The sequence below is a fragment of the Diospyros lotus genome, chromosome 2 (genome assembly GCF_014633365.1).
Source record: "Diospyros lotus cultivar Yz01 chromosome 2, ASM1463336v1, whole genome shotgun sequence".
Classification (NCBI taxonomy): domain Eukaryota; kingdom Viridiplantae; phylum Streptophyta; class Magnoliopsida; order Ericales; family Ebenaceae; genus Diospyros; species Diospyros lotus.
The window spans coordinates 9,842,014-9,868,441 of NC_068339.1; the positions used below are offsets into that span (position 1 = coordinate 9,842,014).

Consider the following 26,428-nt stretch of genomic DNA (forward strand, 5'->3'; position numbering starts at 1 on the left):
TATTTTTACTATTTTTTTATCCCTCCCAAACTCTCAAATACTCGATACGGACTTCAAATACTAAAACTTAATAAATATTATTTACTCCAATATTCAGGGATGTTACAAAAGTTGTCGATGATGAAAGAAGAAGAAAAAGAAAAGGCGGTTAGCGACGGAGAAGAGGATGATGGCGACCAAGGATGAAAAAGAAGAAAATGTGGCGACCAACTCTGTGAGTGTATATATGTATTGATATAAAATTTTGATCAATAATTATATATAATTTATTAATATTTAATAATAAAATAATTATATATAATTTATTAATATATGTTATATTAATATAAAATTTTGTCCATGAGTATCACATGCATAATTTTAGGTATTTGAGGGTATAATAACTCAATTTTTACAACTTGAAGGGCGCAAAAAATATATTTTTAGCCTATATTGGTAATGGTCGAACGCTGGACCATCACATAACCACTATGCGTGATCATGGCCGAATTAAATAAGAGGAAGAGAGACTGTGAGTACGTGTTCTTTAATGATTGGACAACCATAATACTATGCTCTAATTAACTCTTTTGCCATGTCAGCATTTTAACGTGATAAATTTTAATTCAGGTAAGTGCCAAATAGTATTGGTATTAATTGCTGTATTGTCAATTTTGTAATTTACCACCAGCCATTTACTATAATTGAAAGGTACTTGTCAATTGAAAATAATGTCGATAACTATGACGTTAGATTTGGGGGTACAATTCGAACTCATAATTTGTTTGACGTGTACATCCAATCAATAAAAATAGTAAAATTAAGAATCAAAGTTTCCGATCTCATATATGTTTACTTAATTAGGAGGGGAAGGTTATGTGGGTAATGAAATTGTTATTTTGCTCCGGAAGGACTCGAACACTAGCACAGTAATTTCGCCAAAAGGAACCCACACAAGGAGGGAACCAGCGGGGTCCCGGTTGCCGGTCAAAAGCAGCCGAACTTGAACTCAGACTCAGACCCAGACCCAGTTGATTTTAGACTGAAAGTGACAAAAAGTTTAAACTCTCCACAGTCCCTACTTCCATCTGAACACACAGCAAGCAGCGGCAATCGGCAGAAGACAGACATGTATTACTATATATTTATGTATCTCTGCGTGTATATGTTTGATCGCTCCTAGCTCGTCCCCATCCTCAAAGCCCCAATCAAGTCCGCTCGCTAATCATCATTATTGTTTATCCGAGTGACTTGTTGGTGAGTAAGCATTAATTTCTTTACGGAATCTGTCTCTCTGATGGCGCAAATTAAGGAGACGCATTAAAAGTGCCTGCCCACGGCCACGGCCTCGTTATCCGCGCTCCGTTTCGAGCTCAACCCACCTCCCACAACACAACAACAAGCTACTGGTCCTCGCTCCGCAACATCTTTGCAAATCCAGACAAATATACTGATAAATATATTCAAGCACTGGGAGAGAGTCGATTATGGCGTATCTGATGGTGTTTCAGGCTTCTCGATCAAGCTTCTAATCTATGTTAATTCCATACAAAAATATATAGCGAAAGAGAGGGAGTGTGTGTGTCGTGGGGGGCCAGGATGCTGACCTGCATAGCTCGGTCGAAGCAGCTCGGTGATGAATCGCTTAGTAAAGATGATTCTAATGACCCTAACGGCACGTCAAGTAGCAAAGAAGCCGTTAAATCTCTCACCTATCAGGCAATTCGCGTTCTCTCTATGACTATGTATACTGAGCTTGTAGTTGATTGAGACTTCGAATTCGTGTTCTGTCCATATCTTGCTTCGCGTTTGTTTGTGTGAATTAGGGTTTATGGTTTTGCAGATTAAGGACATGGCATTGAAGGCGTCGGGGGCGTACCGGTGCAATCCGTGTACCGGCACGGCGGCGCATAATCGGAACAAGAGCACCGCGGAATCGGATTCGGACTCGGCGTCGGCGTCGGAGAGGTCCCGGTGGCCGTACCGTCGGACGGCGAGCTCGAACTCGTCGGGGCAGTGGGGGAAGGAAATGGAGGCGAGGCTAAAAGGGATTTCGAGCGGCGAGAGGACTCCAGCGTCGGCGAGCGGTCGCCGTCTCGACCCCATCGTCTTCGTGGAGGAGCACGAGCCGACGGAGTGGGTCGCGCAGGTGGAACCCGGCGTGCTCATCACCTTCGTTTCGATGCCACGTGGCGGGAACGATCTAAAGCGCATTCGGTTCAGGTAACTGCGCGTTCTCTGATTTGATTTGGACGGCCCTGATTTGCTTCCATGTTTCTCAGACGTGCCAGTCTTAAAAGTGCTTAATTGGTTTATTTAATAGACGATAATTTATTTTTTAATGAGAACCCTCGGCCACCATATGACGCCCAATGCTTCACAAATTATATTATTAATTAAGAATACGTAAATTTACATATGATTTCCTCTAATTTGAACCCTAATGACTGAATTTACTATAAAAAAAATGTAAATAAGTCTCACTTGATCTCATTTAAAGTGAAAATAAGTATAATAAGATATAAGTACAAATATCATTTAAAAATTTATCAAAACAAATACACACACATATATATTTAATGAGGCCATAAGAATTTGCTTGGTTCGAATCATGAAATTGTTTCTCTTTTGACTGAATAGTTATACTTAAAATTTGCTTTCAAGCTTTTGAAGATATATTTAGAAAGATTCGGCTATGGTGTCTGTTTCTTTTTAAACTATTTTTTTATTTTTATTTTAATCAAATTTATGAATTACAACATAATGATATTGTTTTCTTTCTCTTTTTTTTGTTTTTTTTTGCCAAGTACTGATATTATTTTCTGAAACTGGTGTAACCTTTTTCTTTTGGGTTATTTTCTGAAAGTTGAACAATTTGAAATTAATTATGTGGAAACAGCTTTCTGAACCGGTGGCCCAATATGTTATTCTGAATTCATTTGGTTCCCAAATCAAAAAATAGATTTTAATATTATAAGCAAACATTCTTCTGAATTCCTCTCCAAAAATTTAGGCCCTTCAGATGTTGAGTGGATTTAAGGCTCCCAGCTGTGGAAAACCTGCCCTTTTCATTTCAAAAGTATTGCTGGGTTGAGGGTAATTCTACTCAGCCAGTATGAAAAAGTCCTAGATGGTTGTCTTTTTTGAAAGTCCAAAAGGAGAACTTATTGCAACTTCTTTAGTGGGCCTCATAGTTTGATTGTGCCGGGGGAGCTTTTACTAGGTGTTGCTGCCCTGTCGGTGCCTAGTCTTCTCTTCTTTTTCAATCTCCATCACGCCTAGGTCCTTTGGTTTTGTCACTTTTGTGACCATTTGCTGTCACTTTGCCTGTAAATAAGGCTACCTTCCTAAGCCTGGGTGATATCAAAAGTAAACCTGATTGTGGCCGCTAGAAAGGGACCGGCATACGATGCTTTCACACTCTTGTTTATAAGGATAAAGTAACAAAGCTCTGATGTGATTATATTGCTATGGTAGGCCTTGCGATCCATTGGACAAATTGCATCTATCTAGAGTGCACTTTGTTGACTGGTTACATATATAATCATGGAAATATACGACTCTTATTCACATACAAATTTAGAACACAATTTGCTTAATGAATGGTCAATGCCCATCTAACCCATTTGGAGGTTGTAGCAACATGAATTTGTTAAATGTCTTTGTTTATTTGATATGGTTGCTTCAAGTCAGGGATATAATTTACTAGTTGGTAAGGAATTGGTTGCCTACTATGCTTAGTATAAGTAATCATATTCCATGTGTTAAAGGCAGTTTTGGTTTTTCCAGGACGCATTTTGTCCATATAAAGTATGGCGTGGGCCAATTTACTGTCCAGGCATTCATGCTGCCAGTTTCATGAAAAAAAAAAAAAAAAACTGATTACTACTATGGTTCCTAGGATGCCTGTGAAGATGAGTTTTGAAACTTTGAAAAAGGCTTTTATCAGTTTTGATGATGTGCCTAATTATATTTTCTCATGATTGTCACTTCATGACCCGTAGCTCTTATTTTAGGTGTTTCCCATGATCACACCAACACTTGCTTTGCTCTTTGTTCCCTTGCACTCACATAAAGGACATAAAATTTCTGGTCATTTACAACTTATTAATTACCATAACCTATTGAATCAAGAGCTCTGATTGAAGTTTGTATTTGTTGATTAGCCGAGAAATGTTCAACAAATGGCAAGCTCAAAGGTGGTGGACAGAGAATTATGACAAGGTGATGGAACTATATAACGTCCAAAGGTTAAACCGTGAAGCCTTTCCGCTTCCAACCCCACCCAGATCTGAAGATGAGGTGAGTACTGGACCTAACCTTGGAATATTGAATATGAAGTGATTGGAATTATTTGGAAAAGCAAAACAAAATCTCGCTTTTGAAATGCCTTTTAATATTAACATAGTGGAATATATCTTTGAGCACAGAGCATTTAATTTTTCTCATGATGCCATGCTAATAATGCCATTTTCCTGCTTCGTACAGAGTTCAAAAGTTGAGTCTGCCGTCGACAGCCCTTTTACACCTCCGCTGAGTAGAGAACGCCTGCCTCGCACAATGTACCGTCCAATGGGAACAGGACTGGGATACTCATCCTCAGATTCACTTGAACATCACTCAACACAAACTCACTACAACTATGACTCTGGTGTCACTTCGACACCAAAACTCTCTAGTATTAGTGCAGCTAAGACAGAAACTTCATCAGTAGATGCTTCCATAAGAACAAGTTCATCAAAGGATGCAGATCGCTCTGAAGAGCTATCCGTCAGTAATGCCAGTGATCTGGAGACTGAATGGGTTGAACAGGATGAACCAGGGGTTTACATTACCATCAGAGCACTTCCTGGTGGCAGAAAGGAACTCAGACGAGTGAGATTCAGGTTAGTTTTCTATGTTAACCTGACCCCTTATGCAGTCTGTTCATATCTAGACAAGCATGGCTGGTAATTGGAACTTAAGAGGCCTGCTAGACAAGCATTCTTATGTGGCCTGCAAAAGCAGCGGAGCTATTGGAGTAACAGAATAACGTTGCTCCACCACTGTTTTGGCTCACAGAAATAAGAATACATAATTTGGGCATCTGGTGGCAAATGAACTTGTGATTTATTGCCTCTGCTTTATTTCATAGGGTCAAATAAATTCTTATGATGGTTTCTAGTTCAGGAGGAGGAAACTTAGGTGCACATTTTTGCAGCTTGCTTTGGGAGTAATGAGCTAATATGTATTGGGGATATTAAATAAACTCGAGGAGATAAATTTTCTGTTAATGAATCTAAAACTTTAAGCAATAACACTAATGTAAAGAAAGTAGAAAGGTTTACAACTAACCCATATTTTTGATCAAGGCAAGATGACGCCCTCTCCTAATAGTAGATACACCTCCTGCATTGGATTGATGGCGTTTTTCTCCCAAGATACAATGATTTGTCTGGGAGCTCTTACAAACTCTTTTTCTCCTGCATACTCCAAAATATTATACTAAAATAATTGAATGAAAAGTTGTACTTGCACCGAGCCAATAAATGAAACAACCAAGAGTTCCGCCAATTCTATCTTACAAGTTCTGTTTTTATAGCCAAGGAATAGGGCTTATTTTCATCTCTATTCTCTCCACTTTTCCGGCTAAAAAGGAGGAAACCACCTCCTTATATGGTTATCGTTAGATAGATTTCACTTGTGAGAGGGAAGTGGATAAGGATTGGTGACTGGTGACTGGTGAGTGTATATAAGATCAAGTCAAATAAGAATAAGTGAATAATAAACAATAATAAAATAAAATAAAAAATAATAATCGCAACCAATATGAGTAATGAGCTAACATGGAATGGGGATCAGAAATTATACCAGGTCAGTATCTGATAAATTCGTAACATTAAAGTCTTATTCTAGATAGGGACTTGATGCATGCCATAAGGCTGCTGAGAACATCTATATTAATTCATAATGCTTAAATGGAGACCATTTATTCAGTCAATTGAGCCATGTTGCATGGTAGGGGGCAAAAAAAGAAGCAGCAGAATTCATGTTAATTTGTAATCTGCTTCATCAGTGAACATGGTGCAGCACTATAAAGATCTCAAAAGTGACAAATTCTTGATGTCTAGGTGAGTTAACAAGGATTTAGTTTTATCTGTATGGATTTGACAGCTTATTGTGCCTCTCCTCGCTGTCTTTAAGGAGTTTAGCATATGATTACAAAACATGGTGATAATTCTACACTTCTTTACTGACATCGATAATTCTCCATTTGTGTCGTCTTTAGCTGAATCGGGTTTTCTCTGTGATCTTTGCAGTCGAGAAAAGTTCGGGGAAGTGCATGCTAGATTGTGGTGGGAAGAGAATCGAGCCAGGATACATAAACAGTACTTATGAATGACTTGAGTGGAAGAAGGTGGTTTAAAAGTGATCTTGTTTTGCTGGTTGTGGACTGGAGGTAGCACCTTGACAATGTTGCTCTTCATTTTATCACATACCATTGAAATGTGCCCCTCAAGAATATTGCAAGATGGCACTACTCGCCTCCAGCTTATGGAAGACCATTCAAGTAGTAGTCTTGGCTTTGCAATTGCTTCCAATAAGAAAAAAATATTGTGGGTTGTGGGCTCTCTCTCTCTCTCTCTGTGTTTTCTGTGGAAGTACTGTAGTGGTGGCCAAAGGATATGGAATTTTGTATTTGGAGTTGTTGTGGGTATAGGAATTAAAGCTGAGAATTGTGGAATTTTGAAATGCATGATAAGGGTAAATTAGTTAGGTAGCCGTTTTTTTTTTTTTTTTTAATCTTATTTAAGAAGGCCAACATGTACCTATAAATATTTTCTTATGTCATTGAGAGAATGTTCGATTTACCATTTTTGTTAGTGAAAGGGAGGTTATAAAGGGTGTTTCTATTTAGAGATTTGAGATTTCTTATTTTATGGGGGTCAAAAATAATATTTTTACATAACAAACATTATTTTATAACAAGCATTTTTTTTATAAATTTATTTTATTTAACCTTTCGTTAAAAAGGATTATCTTAGGAGTACTGAACCAATTTTTGTAAAATTTTATCAAACAAAATTAAAATGAACTTGTCGATGTCAGTTTAAATAATTTTTAATTGTATTAAAATTAAAATGATAAACAATGAGATAATGATACAATTAACCGTGATGCTTTCAAATTAATTTTGAAGTGGCAACAAGAAACAAGGTGGAACCCTAAATTTTGCTGTCTCATTCCTTAAATTATTTGTTTGGAATTAAACTAAAATTAAAAAATTAATCTAAAAATTAAAAGCAGGATTAAAATTCATAATTTCATTCATAATATATATATATTTATTTTTGTTTAAAGGTGATATTGTGGATGTAATGAACATATTCTCAGGCGGGGGCACAGAATATGAAAATGAAAGCTGCGATTGGACTGCTCTTCTCGTCATCCTCGTCTCTCCACACGCCCAGCCCCACTCTTTACAAGCCCTACCCTTTCTCTCCTCTCTACCCCTTCTCTCCTCTCCGCTGCAAATCTTCCTCTTTGCTTCGCTCTCGCTTTCCTCCCCCATTTGCCCTCCGAAATCGTACCGTCGCTTCATCTGCAAGCACGACGATGGCTGATTCCTTCAAGCTCGAAGAAGCTAGGGTTCCTCCTGCCCTTCCCTTGCCGGCCCCTCCCGTCTCCAAGGCAACTCTTCTCTCCACTCTCTCCATTTACGCACACATTTTATTTCATTTTTTGTGCGTTCGTTCTCTCTCATGTCACTCTTGTTATGAATTCCACACTTCTATTCTGAATTCAATCTCTAAAGCTGTTGCTTGGATTTTGGCGGGAATGACTTTTTTTTTTGGAGAATTTAGTTTGTGTTTCGGATTGTTGAGGAATATGATCGATTCTTACGAACTGGATCAGTCTCTGATAACAACCTCTATGTCTCGTGGTTGCTCGTAAAAGGAAATTTCTCGAAATTATGCTGGATTGAGGAATGTCGCCTATTGTTATGGACTGTATGCTAATAGTCTCAGTTTCATCTGTTTTCTATATCATGTTTTTGCGTTAACAATTAACGAAAGAATTAAGACGTCTTCGCATGTTATTCATTAAGAATTTCTTACTTGTTGAAAATTTTCGTGCTGGTTATAGACACTTGTTTGTTGTATGTTGACAATGAAAATGTCACCGAATTGTGGATGCCTAATAATTCTTTCATGAGTTTCAGATCAGAAATAAGATTGAATGAATATATGTCATTGAAATGTTCAGAATGTAGCGTAAAGTATGAAATATAATCTCATTTGAATGTTCCCATTTATGTTGCATAAGACTCTAATATTTTTTTCAGTTCAAGGTTGCTCTTTGCCAATTGTTCGGGACTTCTGACAAGGTGAGAAACATTGCCCATGCTAGAGAAGCAATCGAGGAGGCTGCCAAAAGGGGTGCTAAGCTGGTTGTTCTTCCAGTAAGTTATTAGGCTTCGGACAGATATGAGTGTGCAGTTGGTTTTTCAGCATTTTGTTGTTTCTTTTGTTTTAGATGACCCCAATGATATCTTACTTAATACTGCCTGTGATGTAATCTAAATATTATGCACAATTTTAGATGTTTACTTTAACAAAAAGTTGGCTTGCTACAGATTTGATAAGAAACGCACTAGGCTGGGAAATTGCCATTTCAAATTTCCTCTGTAGTTTCATCCTGTATCAAAAAGTATGCACGGCTTACTGTGATTTTCCTTTGTACAGGGGCATACTTGTTTGCAAATTATATACTTTGATTCCTTCAAATAATTAAATTTCTATACACTAAAGGACTCCTAATCTGGTACAGTTACATAATTAGTCACCAAGTGGTACCCTTCTTGTGGATTCTTTTTGTATGACCCTTCAGGAATGCTTGGCCTTTTCATTAACATGGTCCGGCTACCAATTGCATTTGATATGCATACTTTTGTCTTATATCTGTTCAAGAGTTACTATACGTGCCTGTGTTTATGTGTCAATAATTACACATTATAAATATTTGTTCCTATTTTCTCTTTCTAGGGCCCCCACCTTGCGGGATTAAGGCTTGTGGTTCTTGTCATTGTTTCTCTTTTTAGGGTGGTATTTGTTTCTATGTAATTTTTGAAAAAGATACTGGATTAATATTCTGCTTCTCTTTCCTCCTATCAGGAAATATGGAACAGTCCATATTCAAATGATAGCTTTCCAGTATATGCAGAGGATATCGATGCAGGTGGCGATGCATCCCCTTCAACTGCAATGCTTTCTGACATTTCTCGAAGTCTACAGGTCACAATCATTGGTGGCTCCATACCTGAACGTTCTGGTGATAAATTGTACAATACCTGCTGTGTCTTTGGTAGTGATGGGAAGCTCAAGGCAAAACACAGGAAGGTATGCTTAGGTCATGGTCTTAGGTAAAATAGGCAGCACATAACAACAATGATTGGCATTGATTTGTTCACAGCATAGCAAGTTTCCCTCTATGATTAGGATGGTTAACAAATTTTCTGGTCATATTACATTACAGATACACCTGTTTGACATTGACATTCCGGGAAAGATGACCTTTAAGGAATCACTGACTCTTACAGCTGGAGATAGTCCAACTGTTGTGGACACAGGTTTGTTGTACTTCCCCCTATATCCTTCCCAGAGATCAGTGGAATATGGACTATTTTTTACCTAGCAGGATTAATGCTTGATATGTATTTTTCGTTCTGTGATCTTGAAATTTCTTGTTATTACTTGTTCAATTTCGTTAGTTTCATCCAAAGATGTTCTTCAGTAGATATTCGTGATGCATGCATTGTTGGATTCGATTGAGATTCAAAGGCTCTTTCTTGACCTAACTAGAAGGATGAGGCTTTATAATATGGAAAGATAAAATGTAGAACCTAATGAGGCTTTATAATATGGAAAGATTAAATTTAGAACCTATAAAGGAAAAGATAATAAGAATTACTAGTCCTGGAGTCTAGTTTTGGACCTTATATCTCTGCTGGGCAAGAGAAAGGGAAAAGAAAATCATATGCTCCTTTATAATACATGGTGTACAACTAATCAGCTTGAGCATGTTACAGTCTAATGGAGATTGAATCCAGATGTTTTGTTCTATGATCTTGAATTGTCTTGTTACTGCCTTGCTCAATAATTGATTAATTGCATTTTCCAAGAATTTCTTCAGTGGATGCTTGTAGTTGTACATTTCAACTGGGCTGCAAGAGTTGAGAGAGAAAATTTTATGCTATTTCTGTGATAGATGGTGCACAACTAGTTAGTTTGAATGTATTGACAGTCTAACAGAGATTGAACCCATAATTTCCGTATAGCAAGTTAAGTTATAAGTTAATATCATATCATAGCATCTGCAGTATACTTGGTGTAATGTAGACCATTGAACAACTGGGGGTCATTTCTTTGGTGTAATGTAACATTTATTTTGACTGATTGAAGCAATATGGATTAATGAGTTTACATGGGGTGTCCTAGGTCTTCTTTTCTATGAATATCTAAGTATTTACTCTAATGGGATTGAAATTTTTGCTAGACAGAGATATATTTTCAGCAGAAATATTAACAGAATAAAATTTTTATTTTCTGCACTCTTGAATATTCTCAAATGTTTCACTGTGCCAATTTCTTTTTGATTTTTTATTTTCAATAAATTTGTCATGCTAGCTGACTCCACATAGTGGGACTAAGGCTTGATATGTTGTTACCTCGTGCAAATTTATTATCTGATGTGGATGAGAAAAACAATGAAAACAGATGTTCAGCAGCTAAGGGGCAATTTGGTTGCAGTTCTGTCTTCTGTTTTGTCCTTTGTTTCTGTTTTCAAAATTTTTGAAATGAAAAAAGGGAATGGCATTTGGTTGCTTGCTTTCATTTTCAAACATTTGGTTGCTTGTTTTCATTTTTTAAATATGTTGAAAATTTTGAAAAAGAATAAAGAACTCCATTTTGGTGTTCTGCAATGACGATTTTATTTTCATTTCCTTCCCTTCCATCCCCTTCTGTCCCCATGACTGGGAACTCTGCACCACTGCTGGGACTCCCAGATTTGGTCTAAGAGTTGCTGATGGTGGAGAAGAGGAGGGGGGAAGAAGAAAGAAGAAGAAAAAAAATCAAAATAAAGTTTGAAACATATTTAAGCTTTCATTTTTTAATTGACAATGGAAACTGAACATGGAAAAAAGAAAAACAAAACTAAAAATTGAAAGCAGAAAGCTCCATCCGGTGGGCCCTTTTAAACTACTAACTTCTTTTGTTGCTCTATTCTGTTTGTTTTACTTTTTCTGCTGTGAATCAAAATTTTCATTGTACTTCTTTTATTACTTTAAGTAGGACATTCCCTCCTCTAATTCACCTGTTCTCATCATCTGACCTTTAGTTTGATGCATTGAGCATGACAAGGAAATTTTATTTGCAGATGTAGGCCGTATAGGTATAGGCATATGCTATGACATTCGCTTCCAGGAATTAGCAATGATATATGCAGCAAGAGGTATATTCTCTTTGCATATTTTCCTTGACAGGTAGTTTGTTCTTAATTAACTGACAAATGTTTTTCTACTATAGTGGGAGCTGAAGGAAGTTTAATTTAATTGGGAGCACTAACTCTTAGTGTCTTATAATTTTTATCGTAGTCTTGGCACATCTGTTACTTTTTGATTCAACAATATGGTGCATATATGGTCACCATGTCAAATATAATGCACTTTGGTCAATGTTTTCTATTCAATGGATCTGCAGGGGTTACGTTGACTTTTATCTGATTTTACTGAACCAAGTACACCATGATTGATCTCTCTCTCTCTCTCTCTCTCTCAGTAGTTAACTTTTAGAGTAAAAGATATATGATCATAGGCCTTTAGAAAATATCTTTAATTTGTCTTTGACTGCCACCTGCCCCCTCCATTCCTTTCCAAAGGGAAGAAGACAACAGTTACATATATAGACTGCACCTTTTCCTGTTTGTCCACAAAGGTTGCTGTCATAAGCCGATTTAGGTCGGTCCCTGTTAAATTGGCATAAGGTTCACATGGTTCTTTCTCCCTTTCTATGTTATGTTTCTAATTGTTATCGTCCAAATTGTATTGTCAATTTACATAAATACCCGTAGAAGTGTGCACCCAAGAGGGGGGTTGAATTGGGTGCTTTACTTTTTATTTATTTTGAAAATTATGCATAAAACTAATTTTGAATGTTTTCATTTCCAAAAATAAACTGTTGCTGTGAATAAGCATTAGCAATGATAAACATTTGTGATTTTAAAACTAATGGTTGTCAAGAAAACATTTACATTTGAGATATAAAGATAATGTTTTACATGAAATGAAGATACATAACATGTGAAAATCAAATGCATAGAGAAACTGGAAGCAAACATCAAACACAATCATTAATAGTGGTTCGGCCCAAATGCCTACATCTACTACCTTAGCTCCTCATTAAGGGTTTTAACCATTCCACTAACATGGTAGCTTTTATAGTATTGGTTATAACCTTTACACAACTTTTCTAGGATTAGCTGAAACCTCAAGTTGGAACCTCAACTTTTCAAGGCTAAGTTGAAACCTTTGATGTTGTTGCTGGAATATAACAATTAAAACTTTTTTGTTTTGGGGAAGCTCGGCAATGAGTCAATAGAGCTTGACAAGAAGAAGCTTGTGCTAGAGGATGGCGCTGGAAAAGGCCAAGAGTTGCTTCGGGGATGGTTCGATCTGCTGTCCAAGAGAGTGAGAGAAGATGCGGGGCAAAGCTTGATCCACTGTTTGGGAGAGTAGGAGAATACCTTGGAAATCACCTCGAGAAGGTCACCCGAAGGGTCTTAGGAGTAGAGGGGACCCGAAGGGTCTTTGACACAGGCACTGGGAAATAAGGCTTCAGGAGAGTTGTGAGGGCCTCCGAGAGGAGGTGCTAGGAGGCTTTGAAGGGCCTTTCGGAAGAGTCTTTACTGTCTAGGAGAGTTGATAGGTGTTCGAAAGAGGCTTGGCCTTTGGATCTACATTGCAGGAAGCAGTCAAAAGGCACGCAGGTGTCCCTCTTGTGCAGGCCCTCCGATGCCTAAGTCAGGTGTCATTATGATGCTGAAGGAATGATGCAGGTGTAGGATGTTATGCAAATGCAAGCTTCGGAAGAGTAAGGACTCTTTGGAAGAGGTGTTGGTGTGGTGTATGTGAATCGGGTAGTAGGCTTCAGGAGTTAGATTTAGGTCCTGAAGATGTAGGGTCCAGGGGTATTTATATACCTCGAAGGACTACACATGGCATGACCCTTCGGGTGAGGGTGCACGAATCTTCGAGTGTCCTGGGTTAGACTCGGAAGGCTAGGAGAGACCCCTCGAAAGACTAGTCTTGTAATACCCCGAATCAAAATAAGTATTATATCGGAATATCCCATATTTCGTGATATTATAAGAGTCCAGTTCAAAGATATAGAAAACAATTTAATAATTTTAAACAGTTGAGTTAATAAAAGGGAGTACCCTGGAACGTAAATGTCTAAAGAAAAGGGTATGTCATTGACGAGCGTTTCTAGATAAGATTTATGATACTGAAATAAATCGAAACAAAGACTGTTTTCAGTACAGTTATGATGCAACCTGAAAATCGAATGATCGTAAGGGATTTCTGAAAAGTCAATGGAACCTTGAGGGGGGCTCTGGTTTTATGTAAGGATTTAGGATTAAACAAAGGTCATGTGAGGACACTAGAGCAAAAACGTATTTATTGAGTAACTTGGAGTTATTAATCTTGAATTTTAAGTATCTCAATGATTATTAATTTAATGTTTGAGGGTACAATTGCAATTAAAGAAATACTCCAGCGAGATGATGAAGAAATTTGGGAGTTAAATGAATAATTTTTTAGGATATTATATTACATAATATATTATATAGTTATAATATAATAGATATATATATATAATATATGTGCATGATGGCCAAGAATTGTTGCAGAAAGTATATTATATATGCGTGATGACCAAGCTTGGGATTTCTTGGCCAAGAGATATATGGCTGTATTATATAATATGTGTACGTATTGGCCAAAATTGCTGCAAATGGTATAGATATATAATGTATAATATACATGCGCGTGATGACCATGGTAGTGAAGCATATATTATATGTACATATGTATATGTGGTGCCCAAGCTGAAAGCACCTATAAATTGAGGGAGAGAAAAGATGAAATTGGAAAGCTAAGGGTGGCCGATTGGCTGGTGGTTGGTGGCCGGAATTGACCACAACAACAGGCGGAAGCCATGGCAGCGAGTAGTGGTAGTGGGCGGTCGACGGTGGAGTGCAGAGGTGGCCGGCGGCCGACAGTGGTGTGTTTGGAGGTGGCTGACGATGTTGTGTGCGGTGGCTGGAGGTAGTGCATGGAAGGAGGAAGAAGAAGGGAGAAAAGAAAAGGAAAAAAAGAAAAGAAAAGAAAAGAAAAGAAAAAGAAAGAAAAAGGAAAAATAGGTAGAAATAGAGAAAATGGTGAAAAAAATGGAGAAAAATGGGGAAAAGTTTCTGAAAAATTCCAAAAAATTCAGGGAATTAATTTGGGGCTTGAAAAGCATGCTCGTGCCCAGAAAATTATCCAGGCATGCGTTTCGAGGTTAGGGCACGCATACCAAGGGAGCCTAAGAGGCTAAGTCAAGGTGAGTGGTTCTATCCAAAAACTTGATTTAGTTTCATGCGAATGGTTTTGACTTGTAAGTGGTTCGACCCAAAACCCGGTTTTATGTAAATGGTTTTATCATGTTGTCATGCTATGTATCATGTAGATTGCATACACGTGTTATGTTGATGAGAAATTCATATATTCATTGGTGAAGTTTATTTGTCATGCATTGTATGTTTATTTGGTGACACGGGAAATCGACAGTCTATCATGGATGTTATATTACATCCCAGCCTCGGAAGGGAGGTTGTAAAATGATGGTTAGAATGCTATGTTGATGAATGTCCTCGCCTCGGAAGGGAGGTTGGAAAATGGTGATGAATGTCTCGGCCTTGGAAGAGAGGTTGGGAAATGGTGATAGCAAAGGGATTCCCCATGGTCACTAAAGAAACGTGAAGAGATGATGTTATTATTGCATTTTGCATTTGGCTCAAATCATGTTTATTATGAATCCCTTACTTAGATGATTCAACATCTAATTTGGGCTATGTCTTTGGAACATTCAAACGTTCCAGTTGGGGCTTGCAGCAAAGGCAATGAGGTGGTTGAGATGTAACGACACTAGATGTCGTGTCCAATGGGTTTAACAAGTTGTCCCTGTATTTTGATTCTTCATAAAGATTCGGTTATGTTTTAGTCATGTTGAGAAACTTATGTTCTGTTGATGAGCAGTCTTGTAAAAAAAAGAATGTTATTTACTAGGAATTATGTTTGAGGAACAATCATGTAATACTGTTATGGTTCAATGCTATTTTTGAGGTTCGATTCTTAACTTTCGCATTTGATGTTTATGAGATTCGTCGGCTGCCCACTGTCGCTCCTCGTAGCCGCTACTCGTTGCCATGGTTGCCGCCTGTTGTTGAGGCCAATTTTGGCCACCAACCACCGGCTAATCGGTCAGCCTTGGCCTCCCAATTTCATCTCTTCTCTCTCTTAATTTATAGGTCCTTTCAACTTGGGCACCACGCATACATATATACATATAATATATGCTTCATTGCCTTGGCCATCACACGCATGTATATTATACATTATATATTTATACCACTTGCAGCAATCTTGGCCAATATGTATGCATATTATATAATACAACCATATATCTCTTGGCCAAGAAATCCCAAGCTTGACTATCACGCATATATAATATATTTTCTATAACAATTCTTGGTATGCACACTGTACACACGCACACATATATATATTATATATATTTCTATTATATTATAACTATATAATATATTATGTAATATAATATTCTAAAAAATTATTCATTTAATTCCCAAATTTCTTCATCATCTCGCTTCGATATTTCTTTAATTGCAATTGTACCCTCAAACATTAAATTAATAATTATTGAGATACTTAAAATCCAAGATTAATAACTGTAAGTTACTCAATAAGTACGTTTTTGTCCTAGTGGTCTCACAGAACTTTTGTTTCATCCCGAAACCACTTCAGGGTTGATTCTTACATAAAACTGGAGTCCCCTCCGGGTTCCATTGACTTTCTAAAAGTCCCTTATGATCATTCGGTGTTTTAGGTTGCATCATAGTTGTACTGAAAATAGTCTCTGTTCCGATTTCTTTCAGCGTCATAAATCTTATCTCGAAACGCTCGTAAATGACATACTCTTTTCTTTAGTCATTTACGTTCCAGGGTACTCTCTTTTATTAATTCGACTGTTTAAAATTATTAAATTGTCTTCTAGATCTTTGAACTTGACTATTCTAAAATCACGAAATATGGGATATTCCGATATAATACTTATTTTGATTTGGGGTATTACAAGTCTTTTGAGGAAGGAGGCCCTGAAGGGGGCAATCCAGGCTATTGGAGAACAACCTGGGTTAAGTTGTGGGAGAAAGGTCTCCCAAAGGCCTCTGGGATGTAGCTCGACCGGATGGCTTACTGGGTGGTTAGGCCAGGCTTTCGGGGAAGCATGTCCCTAAGCGGTCCTAGGAAGGACTGGCTAGGTCTTTAGGGTGTGAGGACCCTGAGGACCCTTCCAGGAAGTGATCCTCCTAAAGAATCTCATGGCCTTTGGGGGAGCTACCCTTCTGAAAAGGGTCCCCCGATGGCTATGTAACAGCATTTGCTTTTATAAGTTGAGCAGTAACCTCTGCTTTTAGGGACAAAACAACAACCTTACATACCTTTTCACAGGCTGAGGTAGAACCCTCAAAATTGTTTTGTTGAAAGAAGAAATGAAGAATAAGTTCACAACAAAAATGAACCTCAAAGCACTACACTCTTGAAAATTTTTGGTTAATTTTTTTTTTTTTTTTTAATGAAGCTCAACCAGACATGAACTTGAGAAGCTTTAGTGGGAATGTATACATTAGGATCAACTGCTCGAACAGCTTCTCAAGAAGCAATGGCTTCAGCAGCAGCAACCCAATCTCTTGCATGACTTGGGCTTTTATGGGAGCTTTGAGTCTTTTGAATTTGAATTTCAATGACTTGCACGCTCAACAGCTCTTTGATTTGACTGATAACAGTCAAATTAGTTCACAAATATGCATATGAAGAGGTTCAGCCTCTTCAGCATTTTGTATAACATATGTAAACATATTTTTCATTCTATTTTTGTGAGAAAGTGATCAGACAACACTAATGCATGAAAGAAAGCTCAATCAGTCAAAACTGTACTCTTTTAGTGCTGGGTAACAGCAAGTAACGACTATATTTTTCAAAGTTTGCACATAAATACTTGAGTGAAAAATAAGAATACTTGGTTTAATTCGGTATTTACTCAAGTGAATTTTAGTGATAGTCGACTAAACTCAACTTTATTCGACTGCATAAATCACTTAGTCGTTTACTATTTAGAATTCATAGATCCACTCTCTGTCCAATCAATTTTACTTGTTTAAATCATATATATACTCTATTGCATAACAACACTACTTGAATACCAAACAATTCACAATCGATTAACATATTTGCTTCAGAAGATTTACCCGATTGACTATTCTTGGTACTTGATTTAATCATGTCATTATTTGAGTGTTAAATGCCTAATTGTTGATTGAATTATGAGATACAGGGACCTGTTCTCTGTTCAGCATGATGTACTTGATTATGGTATAAATTTACTCGACTAAGAAACAAGATACTCAATTTAGCATAACTCCTAGTCAACTATTGTCAAAGTATAGAGACTTGACATTTTGCAGCCTATTTAATACTCAAGTAAGAGGTTCCTTTACTCGACTAAACAAACGATATACTCGATTTCTAGTCTATTGTAATCGATTGAGAATACAAGCACAAAGGCTTGTTATGTTAGCTTGTTTTCTCACTCGATTATACAATATATTCACTCTACTAATATTTTGGTTAGTCAAATACAATTTTAATTACTCAATTGAAGATTTTCAGAGAGATATTCGAATTTGAGTACAAGAAGTGTAACACCCTATCTTTTCAAGGGCGTTAAATAATTTAGAAATTTCGGGAATATTTTTTTTTTCTATAAATCATTTCTTGACAATCATGTTCTACCTTTTCAGCATACCAAAATAAGAATCAATAAGTTAAGACAGGTAATCATCATAAATGCGGAAGCTAAATTCAAAACCTGATATGGAACATAACTGAATTTGTTTTAATCATAACACAAGAATCTGTACCATCATATCATCAAATACTTAAATACATGGAGACTCGTTTCTCGAAATGACAACTAAGCACCTTAGATACAGTCTAAGGATGCCTCAGAAATACATTAAACCGTAACAATTAGACATGATCATCAATATAATATAATTTTCTAAACATGACTAAAAACATATCCTGAATCCTTGCGAAGGAGCAAATACCGGAACAACTCGTCGGACTCATCGGCCACGTCATCACTTGCCGTCACATCTCAATCATTCCCTTGCCATAGCTGCAAATCCCAACTAGAATGTTCGAATGTTCCAGGGATATAACCCAATTAGAAGATGAATCTTCTAGTGAGGGTCTAGAAACATGATACATGAATGTATGATGCAATAACATGAACAATCACATGTCCTAGTATAACTTCATTGGCTCTCTTACTTGGCACGGAACCCTAGGCAAAATCCTGACCTACTTTCAGGATAATCCTATCGTTGTTCCATCACTTGTCTTTGGGGAATTACGACTATACTATCAGGGCGACATCCCATCCCGACACAAGTATCGATATGTCAATAATATCATGCCGAATGAAATATCATAATCATCGATGCAACAATATATGTACTGATATGACAAGATGTGCATAAAATACATATAACTTAGCCACTTTCATGACTATCATGTTCAACAGAGGCAAAATATATAACATATATAAGTTTTTGGAGTAAAACCACTCACTTTTAGCACGCAGTTCGGAATACCATGAAAAACGTGCACTGCCTCGATTTTCATGCCAAACCTAAAAAATTGCGCAAATCACTAATCCTCAAGCACAACAATCCTATAAATCATATTTATTTACAAAATATATCAATACTTCAATTTCTTCGCATTTTCCACCATTTTTCTTCCATTTTTCTCTCTAAAATTCCAAATAAATACCTTCTTAACTATTTTCTCAAATATTTTTCCACAATAATTCATAATATTCTAAGAATTTCAAAAGAAAATTCCAGAACTTACCCCGAAGTTTCGTTTGCATGCAAAACGAGGTTGGTCGTTGCGGAAACTGAGAAACTCGAAAGTCAAACACCAAAACTTTGAACATAAACCTCTCATATTTTATTTTTCTTGATTTTTTGGGATTTTTTTCAAATTTTTTTAGCAAGGGACGCGCCCTCACGCGCCTCTTTTTGATCTCCCATGCGCCCCCACTTGCGGGGCCTAGTTGGTGCGTGCACTGCACGCGCCTGTCTTCTTCCTCGGCTAGCACGTCGGCAGCTTTGTCCCGCTCTTGTTTTTTTGCAATATCTCCCTCGTTTGAGCTCTGTTTTGCCTCCTGTTTGAACCTACGTCTTCCTCTCTTCATCATCTATAGGATTATAGCTTCAAACACCTCGATCGAAGCTATTTTTTGACTACTCAAACCTGTTTTTCGGCGAAGCCCATTTTCTCGACGAAGCTTCATATCTCCCTTATCTCTTAACAAAAATTGCTCAAATTTTTCAGAAATGATCATTTGGATATGGGGAACAAAAGCCCCTTATTTGTTTCCCTCAATTTTTCCTAGAACTCTCGGAATGAGAGTTTAATTTTTGCCTTTTCTCGGCCATCTCCAAATCCTCTATTTATAGGCAACCCCGAGCCATGCAACGCTCATGGCTGGTCAATCCAACCTCCCTGAGGCTTCTACCTGCCCCAGATTAATCCCAAAACACCTCCAAACACGGATTCAACGCATTGAAATTCCAGCCAAGAAACGGCCAGAAATCATGCAAAATTGGTCACTTTCGTGGCCAATGTCGGCCTAGGCTCGACTCAAGAGCATTCTAGGCTACTTTTCTAGAGTCTTTCGCCACTGAAATCGGTGATGGGAGGTGGTGGTGGAAGCTTGGTTGGCCATGGCAGATTGCCTTTTGTGTAATTTTGCAAAATTGCACTTTGACCCTAGCCTCTTTCTATTTTGCACTTGGATCCTTTCCTTGAAGCCCCTGAGCTTCCCAATAGTGCTATTGCGACTTACAAGTTCTATACTTTCCATTGCATCCTCGAAGATTCCAAAAAAATGTCATTTCGACCCCCTTCCGACAAAATTAAGAAATTGCACTTAGGCCCGAATTTACGTTTTGATCGTAAACCCTTTTGTTTCTTCCCGAAACTACTGAAGGGTTATTCTACATACTAAATATGAACCTCCTTGGGGTTCCGTTGACTTTCCGGAAGTCTCTTGCGATAATTCGTTTTTTCAGTCCAAATCATAACTGTACCGAAAATTGTTTCGGATCCAATTTCTTTCGATACCATAAATCATGCATTGAAATGATCGTTAACACCATTTCATTTTCCTTGGACATCTCAATTCTAGGGCACTCCCTGCAGTCGATTCGGTTATTCATAATGGTAAGAAATTACCCTATAACTTCAATTTATCTGTAAATTTCATTTCTCGCCCCAAGATAATTTACTCTTAAGTCATTTAGAAATTCTCGGATATTACAAGAAGTATATACTCGATTGAGCCTTACAATATTTATGAGATACTTGATTATATAATCAAGGTAGTTGAGTATGACAACACTTCACTCAACTTAATCCTTTCCTTCGATAGACATTAAGCCCAAACACAGGTCTACTCGATTACCAAAGATGAATACTCGAGTGATGATTTGAAAGTATGCTGAAATGAACTTTCACATTACATCTACTTGAATATCAGAGGACTTTAAAGAGATGCTCAATTTAACATAGGGGCTTTACTCAAATACACATTAATTAAAGTTTTGCTCTAATATTTTCTCATCAACATCATCATCAAAACATTAAATTAACAATTTAGGACCAAGTTTAGTTGTAATTTTTATTTTAATTATGTTTCAAAATTTGTGTAAGCTTGGATAAATCTTGCCAGAGTGGGTTGTTTGTGTTTGAGATGAGGTACAACAGTTAGGGCATACAGACGCCGGATCCTTTAAGCATTGGAATACAGGAATATGAAAGTGGTAAAAAGCAGTTAAAAATATGTATGGGAAGTTAAAGTGCAATTTCAAGTGAAGTTGGGTGATGAAATGGTAAATAAAGTTAGTAAGCAATTATTGGACATTACGAGGCAATAGTAGTGAATTTACATGATTATGATTTTCCAGGACAGTGTAATAGCGAATAGTGAAAGGCACCTAGATGAACAAATTTATGAACTTAATATTGATGATGAGTTTGGTGATCTAGACAATGATTGTAATAACAAAGCTAATAAGGAACAAAAAGAAGAGAATTGCAGATCACTAGTCCAGAAGGGCCAGAGCAAAGAGGTTGTAGGAGAGTTTGGTGTACTTGCCATAGCGGCTAGGAAAGTTCCTAAAGACTCTCAAGTTCCCCTGAGGTTTTCACTAAATCACGCTTACCCTCCACATTCTGAAAATTACAGATTTCCCCTTGGTCGAATAATGGTTAAGAAATCTGTGTAATTTTGTAATACTTTAAAGGTACTCCTTCAACTTGTAACATAAATCTAACCTTAGGGGCAAATCTGATATAACTTTTAAACCAATAGTCAGTGTAATTTTTGAGATGTGGGGGGTAATATTTGTATTTATGCCAAACCTTAGGAGTGAGGATTGTAATTTACTGTAAAGAATTTTATGTTGTTTTCTCATAGGATCTCCCAAGCCATCTACCCTTTGCATGGTCTTCAACATGCTATAGATTTAGTCCTTCAAGTTACCCTTCTTAAATTTCTTCATTATAGGATGAATTCCATTGCGTGTATTGAGCTAAATAAGCAATTTGAAGCTAGAAAATTGATGTGGTCAGAAAATGTACATCAATGGTGAGTTACCATGTGGATACAAGAACATGTCAGATAAAATCCCATTTAAATATCCAGGTGAATATGATGCTCAGTCGTGCTCATACTATTGATGATAACTAACAACCATCTCATCGCTGTCAATGTCTTGACGAAAATTCCCCCCCTCCAACTTAAACTGTGTTCTGTAAATGTTGATGATTGGTGAAGGCAGTCGTTATGTATTTATATATATATATTTGGGCTATTCCTGCCTTAATATACATATATCAGATTGAATTCATGGGTAGAGAAATAGAATTCAATTATATTCCCTTGTCAGTCAAGCAGATTTGAGACAACAATGATCGCCTCTTTCAATTCAATAGATTCTTTTCCTTAAAAGTTTTAGTGGATTTAAACAGGCTGAATGCATCAAATAATATTACCAAACAAAAATGTGTTCATAACTACTATAATGCAGCATTATGGGCCACAGCTATAGTTTCATGATTTCGACACTGACAATTATAATCCAATTATCAGGTGCTCACTTGATATGCTATCCAGGGGCATTTAACATGGTTACTGGTCCAATGCATTGGGAGCTATTGCAGAGGGCAAGGTAATGCATTAGTACCTAATACTACTAATATTGAAATTTGCTATTGCTAGTCCAATTCCATATCAATTTAGGTTCCATCACCTACTTGTGGGTGGCTGTTCTGGATACTGGGATAGATTAGTTATATAGATGCAATCCGTAAGTGCAATAGTGGCTGCACTTAAGAGTTGAAATATATTCTCCTGCTGTTCTTTATCTGATTGTCCTTACCACACTTGGCCATACTGTAAGAAAATTTAACGATCTAAAGTTAATTGTGTAAGCCAATTGCAAGTTTTAAGGTTTTATGTTTGTTCAAGAATTTCATGCTGCTGCTGAAATAGCATTCCAATATATTTTTTTCCCCTAAATGAAAGGAATGTAAAAATTTGGATGCTTGTTATTGTTTTCTTCTATTTTTCCACTGCAGTTGTGACTAGTGGGAACCTTCTGATTCTCTTTTTCTGTGTCCATAGGTGCATGTATGCAACTCAAGAACCAAAGTAGGCCAGAAATATAAGAGTCATGTCTTGGCTATTGATAAGGGCAATGTTTAAATTACAAAAAGAGAAAAACAAGCCCCCTTCCCTGACAAGGGAAAGAGGGATAGAATGAGAACAATACTAAAATTGCTAATGGTTTCTGCAAATGGACTGAAGTGATAACTTCTTTTGCCGTGTGAATTGCAGACAGAGGATTTCATTTGCTTTACTTCTCTTCTAATATAAGATTTCTTTTTATTTATATTTCCCCTGTAATATCACCATGATGTTTCATCTTCTCTACTCTACTTTAATAAGGAATTATAAAACATAGACAAACTTTACCTAATTACCTCTTATTACTGCACGCTGAGATTCTTTTCTTTTTCATGATAAGTAAATTTCTTTTGACAGTTTCTTCCATTTTTTACCTGCAGGGCAATGGATTGCCAGGTATGTGTAAAGTTTTTTCTTTCTTAACTGCCTTTTTATTTCATGTTATGTGGCTTTGTAGTGTTGGGGATGTTGTTTCTTTAGCTGATATTTGTTAATTCTGATGTTTTTCTGGAATAAAACAGTGAAATGTCTGAAGACTTAAATCAAGCTGTGTTTTCTCTGACCCTGCTTAAATTCTTAGACCACTCCCATCAACCCCCCTTTGCCACTGGACACATGAAGATCTTTTAGCGGAAACTGTTTTCTGTCCTTAGTTTACTATGTCTTAACTCAGTTATTTATGGCCTTTGAAGAACGAGACTATGGTCATTATGGTTGAATTTGTCTTGCTAATGCTTGTTTCCCACTCATAAATAGCTAAATCATTAATTACTAGTAAAACAAGGTCCATGGAGTAACCACATACTATTTTATCTACGATGCTACTGAGTTCATAGCACGGTGTTGGTGCTGCCAATTTTTATTTTTATTTTTTTGAGGTTTGGCAGGAGGGGGACTCTGTTTGAGATTGTTGATCTTTTTTTTTTTTTCTTTTCTTTTTTTGTGATTGCAGGAGTGAGTTATCTTTTTTTCACTTATAACTAGTGTTGATTAACTAGTGTTGATGCTTTGTTTGCACTCTTTTTTTTTTTGTTGGACTTACTTGGTCTTGCTCATGTAACTCACAGTTGTTCGTAGCAACTTGTTCACCTGCTCGTGATAAGGATGCTGGTTATGTAGCCTGGGGACACTCTACCCTTGTTGGACCAGTGAGTGTTGTTTCTTCCCCCCCCCCCCCCCTCCCCTCTCTCTCTCTCTTTCTTTTTGGCTAACTCAGTGAGCATGTAATTCAGACTGTCATTATTTCAATGTTACATGCTGGGGGCGGTATCACTTTGTTGCTCTACCCACTAATGAGCTTAAAAAGTTTTCACCACCACAAATGTCTTTTCTATATATGATTTTTGTTAATATAAATAATTGCCAAATTAAAGGACTGAACATGGCATGGCAGTTTGGGGAAGTTATCGAGACAACAGATCATGACGAGGCAATAGTCATAGGAGAGATCGATTATTCGCTGATTGACCTTCGAAGGTGAGCCGGTACACTGTGTTAGTTTAATTTAAAATGTTCCCTATCTGATTTATTTTCCCCCATAATTATGGTGGCTGTTTCCTTTGCTGAAAACACAGATTTTTATTGACAACTTTTCTTTTGCCATTTTTGCACCTTAGTTTTTGAAATTTGCTATTTTGTAACTTATAATCAGTTGCATATGTTAGTTGCTCTTTCCTGTTTTAATGCACTACTTATTCCTTCTTAAAGGGAAGTATCTGCAACTTTAGAACCATTTTATTTTGATGGGTTCAATTGGATGATACTGAATTTGCTTACAATTTACAAAACACGTAGGACATACCTTCCGTTTCAGAAGCAAAGGCGGGGGGACTTGTACCAGTTGGTAGATATCCAGAGGCTGAAATCTGAAAGCAAGTGATAGGTTTCGGTAAACCTAGCAATGATGTGGAAGATGAAATGTTGTAGCAGCAGCAAAGAGAGTAGCAACAACCTGGACATCTAAAAAGAGGGTATCCAACTATCAAGTCAGCGATATTCCGCACTGGAGTGGCTGGTATTGAATTATGCGGCCAAAGGAACTAAACATCGTCTGTCTGGAAACCAATAAAACCATTAGGACTAGGGAGGAGTTTGATGCGCGCTTGTTACTTATGGACATAAAAATGGTATTTGATGTGCGCTTGTATCAGTTTGGTAACTTTGGTGTAACTATCCGTCTTCATAATAAATGACATGGTTGTGATTTTTCTTTTCTTTTTGTTTTTGTTTTTAGTATCAATGAAAATCTGCAACCATTACCTTTTTCGGGTGTTTATCAAGTAAGCTAGCTCACGGTTCACAGATCATGTGCATCAAGTACATGAAAAGTTAAATGTATAAAATTGCTCTTATAAATATTTAAACTTTAATAACAAAAGAGATCATTATAGTTTCTTGTCATTAACCCAACTTTTATGGTTCTAACACCCAAGGTTGCATGGAAATGGCTCGGAGGAGTTGTTTCCCAAATGTTTTTCGTTCTGGTTTCGGGTTTTATTTATGTTTATTTTTGTAGAAGAATGTTCATTTTCGTGTTTTTGTTTTGTTGCATAAATATTTTTTGTTTTCGTTTTCATATAACCTAACTAACACCCCAATTTATTAAAGATTCTATGTATAATAGTGTGTTATGTTGGGTCCAAAAAATTTAATGTAAATGATGCCTCATCGTTTTTAAAATAGAGTGATGATGAATATTTTTGCATTCTAATTTATTTTTAACAATTAAATTTTTTTCAGTGAAAAAATAAGAAAATTTGTAAAAAAACACTCTTGAACTTTGGTGAAATTGTAAGAAATTCTAACTTCTCACCTTTGATATTAAAAAAAAAAGAAGTCTAAATGACCATTTTATTATTCTTTCTTCTCTTTTTCACTCTTTCCTCTCATTTAAAAAAATACAAATAAAAACAACAACAAAAAAAGCAACCAGCAGTTACTTATTGCCAGTTGCCAGAGATCCTTTAAAAAAAAAAAAAAAAAGAAGTGATGAACCCCGACCAAATTTGAATTCATAGTGCTGAAAGAGAGATAATGAACTTAAATTAGATTTATCATGTAGAGAGAAATGATGATGAAGAACTTAAATAGTTTATGTAAAAAGAGAAAAGAATAATAATAAGAAGAAATCAGAAAGAGAGAGTCCAAATTTGAAGAAGAAAGAGGGATAATGAAACTTCATTTGGAATCTAAATTCGAGTTCAAATAAGAGAAAGAAAGATAAAAAATGAAAAAAAAAAAAATCA

General features: G+C 36.7%; 2 protein-coding genes across 2 annotated transcripts; both read left to right on the plus strand.

The window, feature by feature from the left end:
• The first annotated feature begins 904 nt into the window (after positions 1 to 904).
• Positions 905 to 6,854, plus strand: LOC127793713 (protein Brevis radix-like 4). The gene is made up of 5 exons (XM_052324403.1): positions 905 to 1,698; positions 1,823 to 2,202; positions 4,146 to 4,281; positions 4,468 to 4,865; positions 6,279 to 6,854. The coding sequence occupies exons 1-5, from the start codon at positions 1,579 to 1,581 to the stop codon at positions 6,355 to 6,357; spliced, it is 1,113 nt and encodes a 370-aa protein (XP_052180363.1). The 5' UTR covers positions 905 to 1,578; the 3' UTR covers positions 6,358 to 6,854.
• A 490-nt stretch (positions 6,855 to 7,344) lies between these two features.
• On the plus strand, positions 7,345 to 25,397 carry LOC127795002 (omega-amidase, chloroplastic). The gene is made up of 10 exons (XM_052326387.1): positions 7,345 to 7,650; positions 8,306 to 8,422; positions 9,135 to 9,359; positions 9,496 to 9,589; positions 11,398 to 11,472; positions 22,587 to 22,665; positions 23,564 to 23,579; positions 24,251 to 24,331; positions 24,577 to 24,659; positions 24,978 to 25,397. The coding sequence occupies exons 1-10, from the start codon at positions 7,369 to 7,371 to the stop codon at positions 25,060 to 25,062; spliced, it is 1,137 nt and encodes a 378-aa protein (XP_052182347.1). The 5' UTR covers positions 7,345 to 7,368; the 3' UTR covers positions 25,063 to 25,397.
• Positions 25,398 to 26,428: the final 1,031 nt, after the last annotated feature.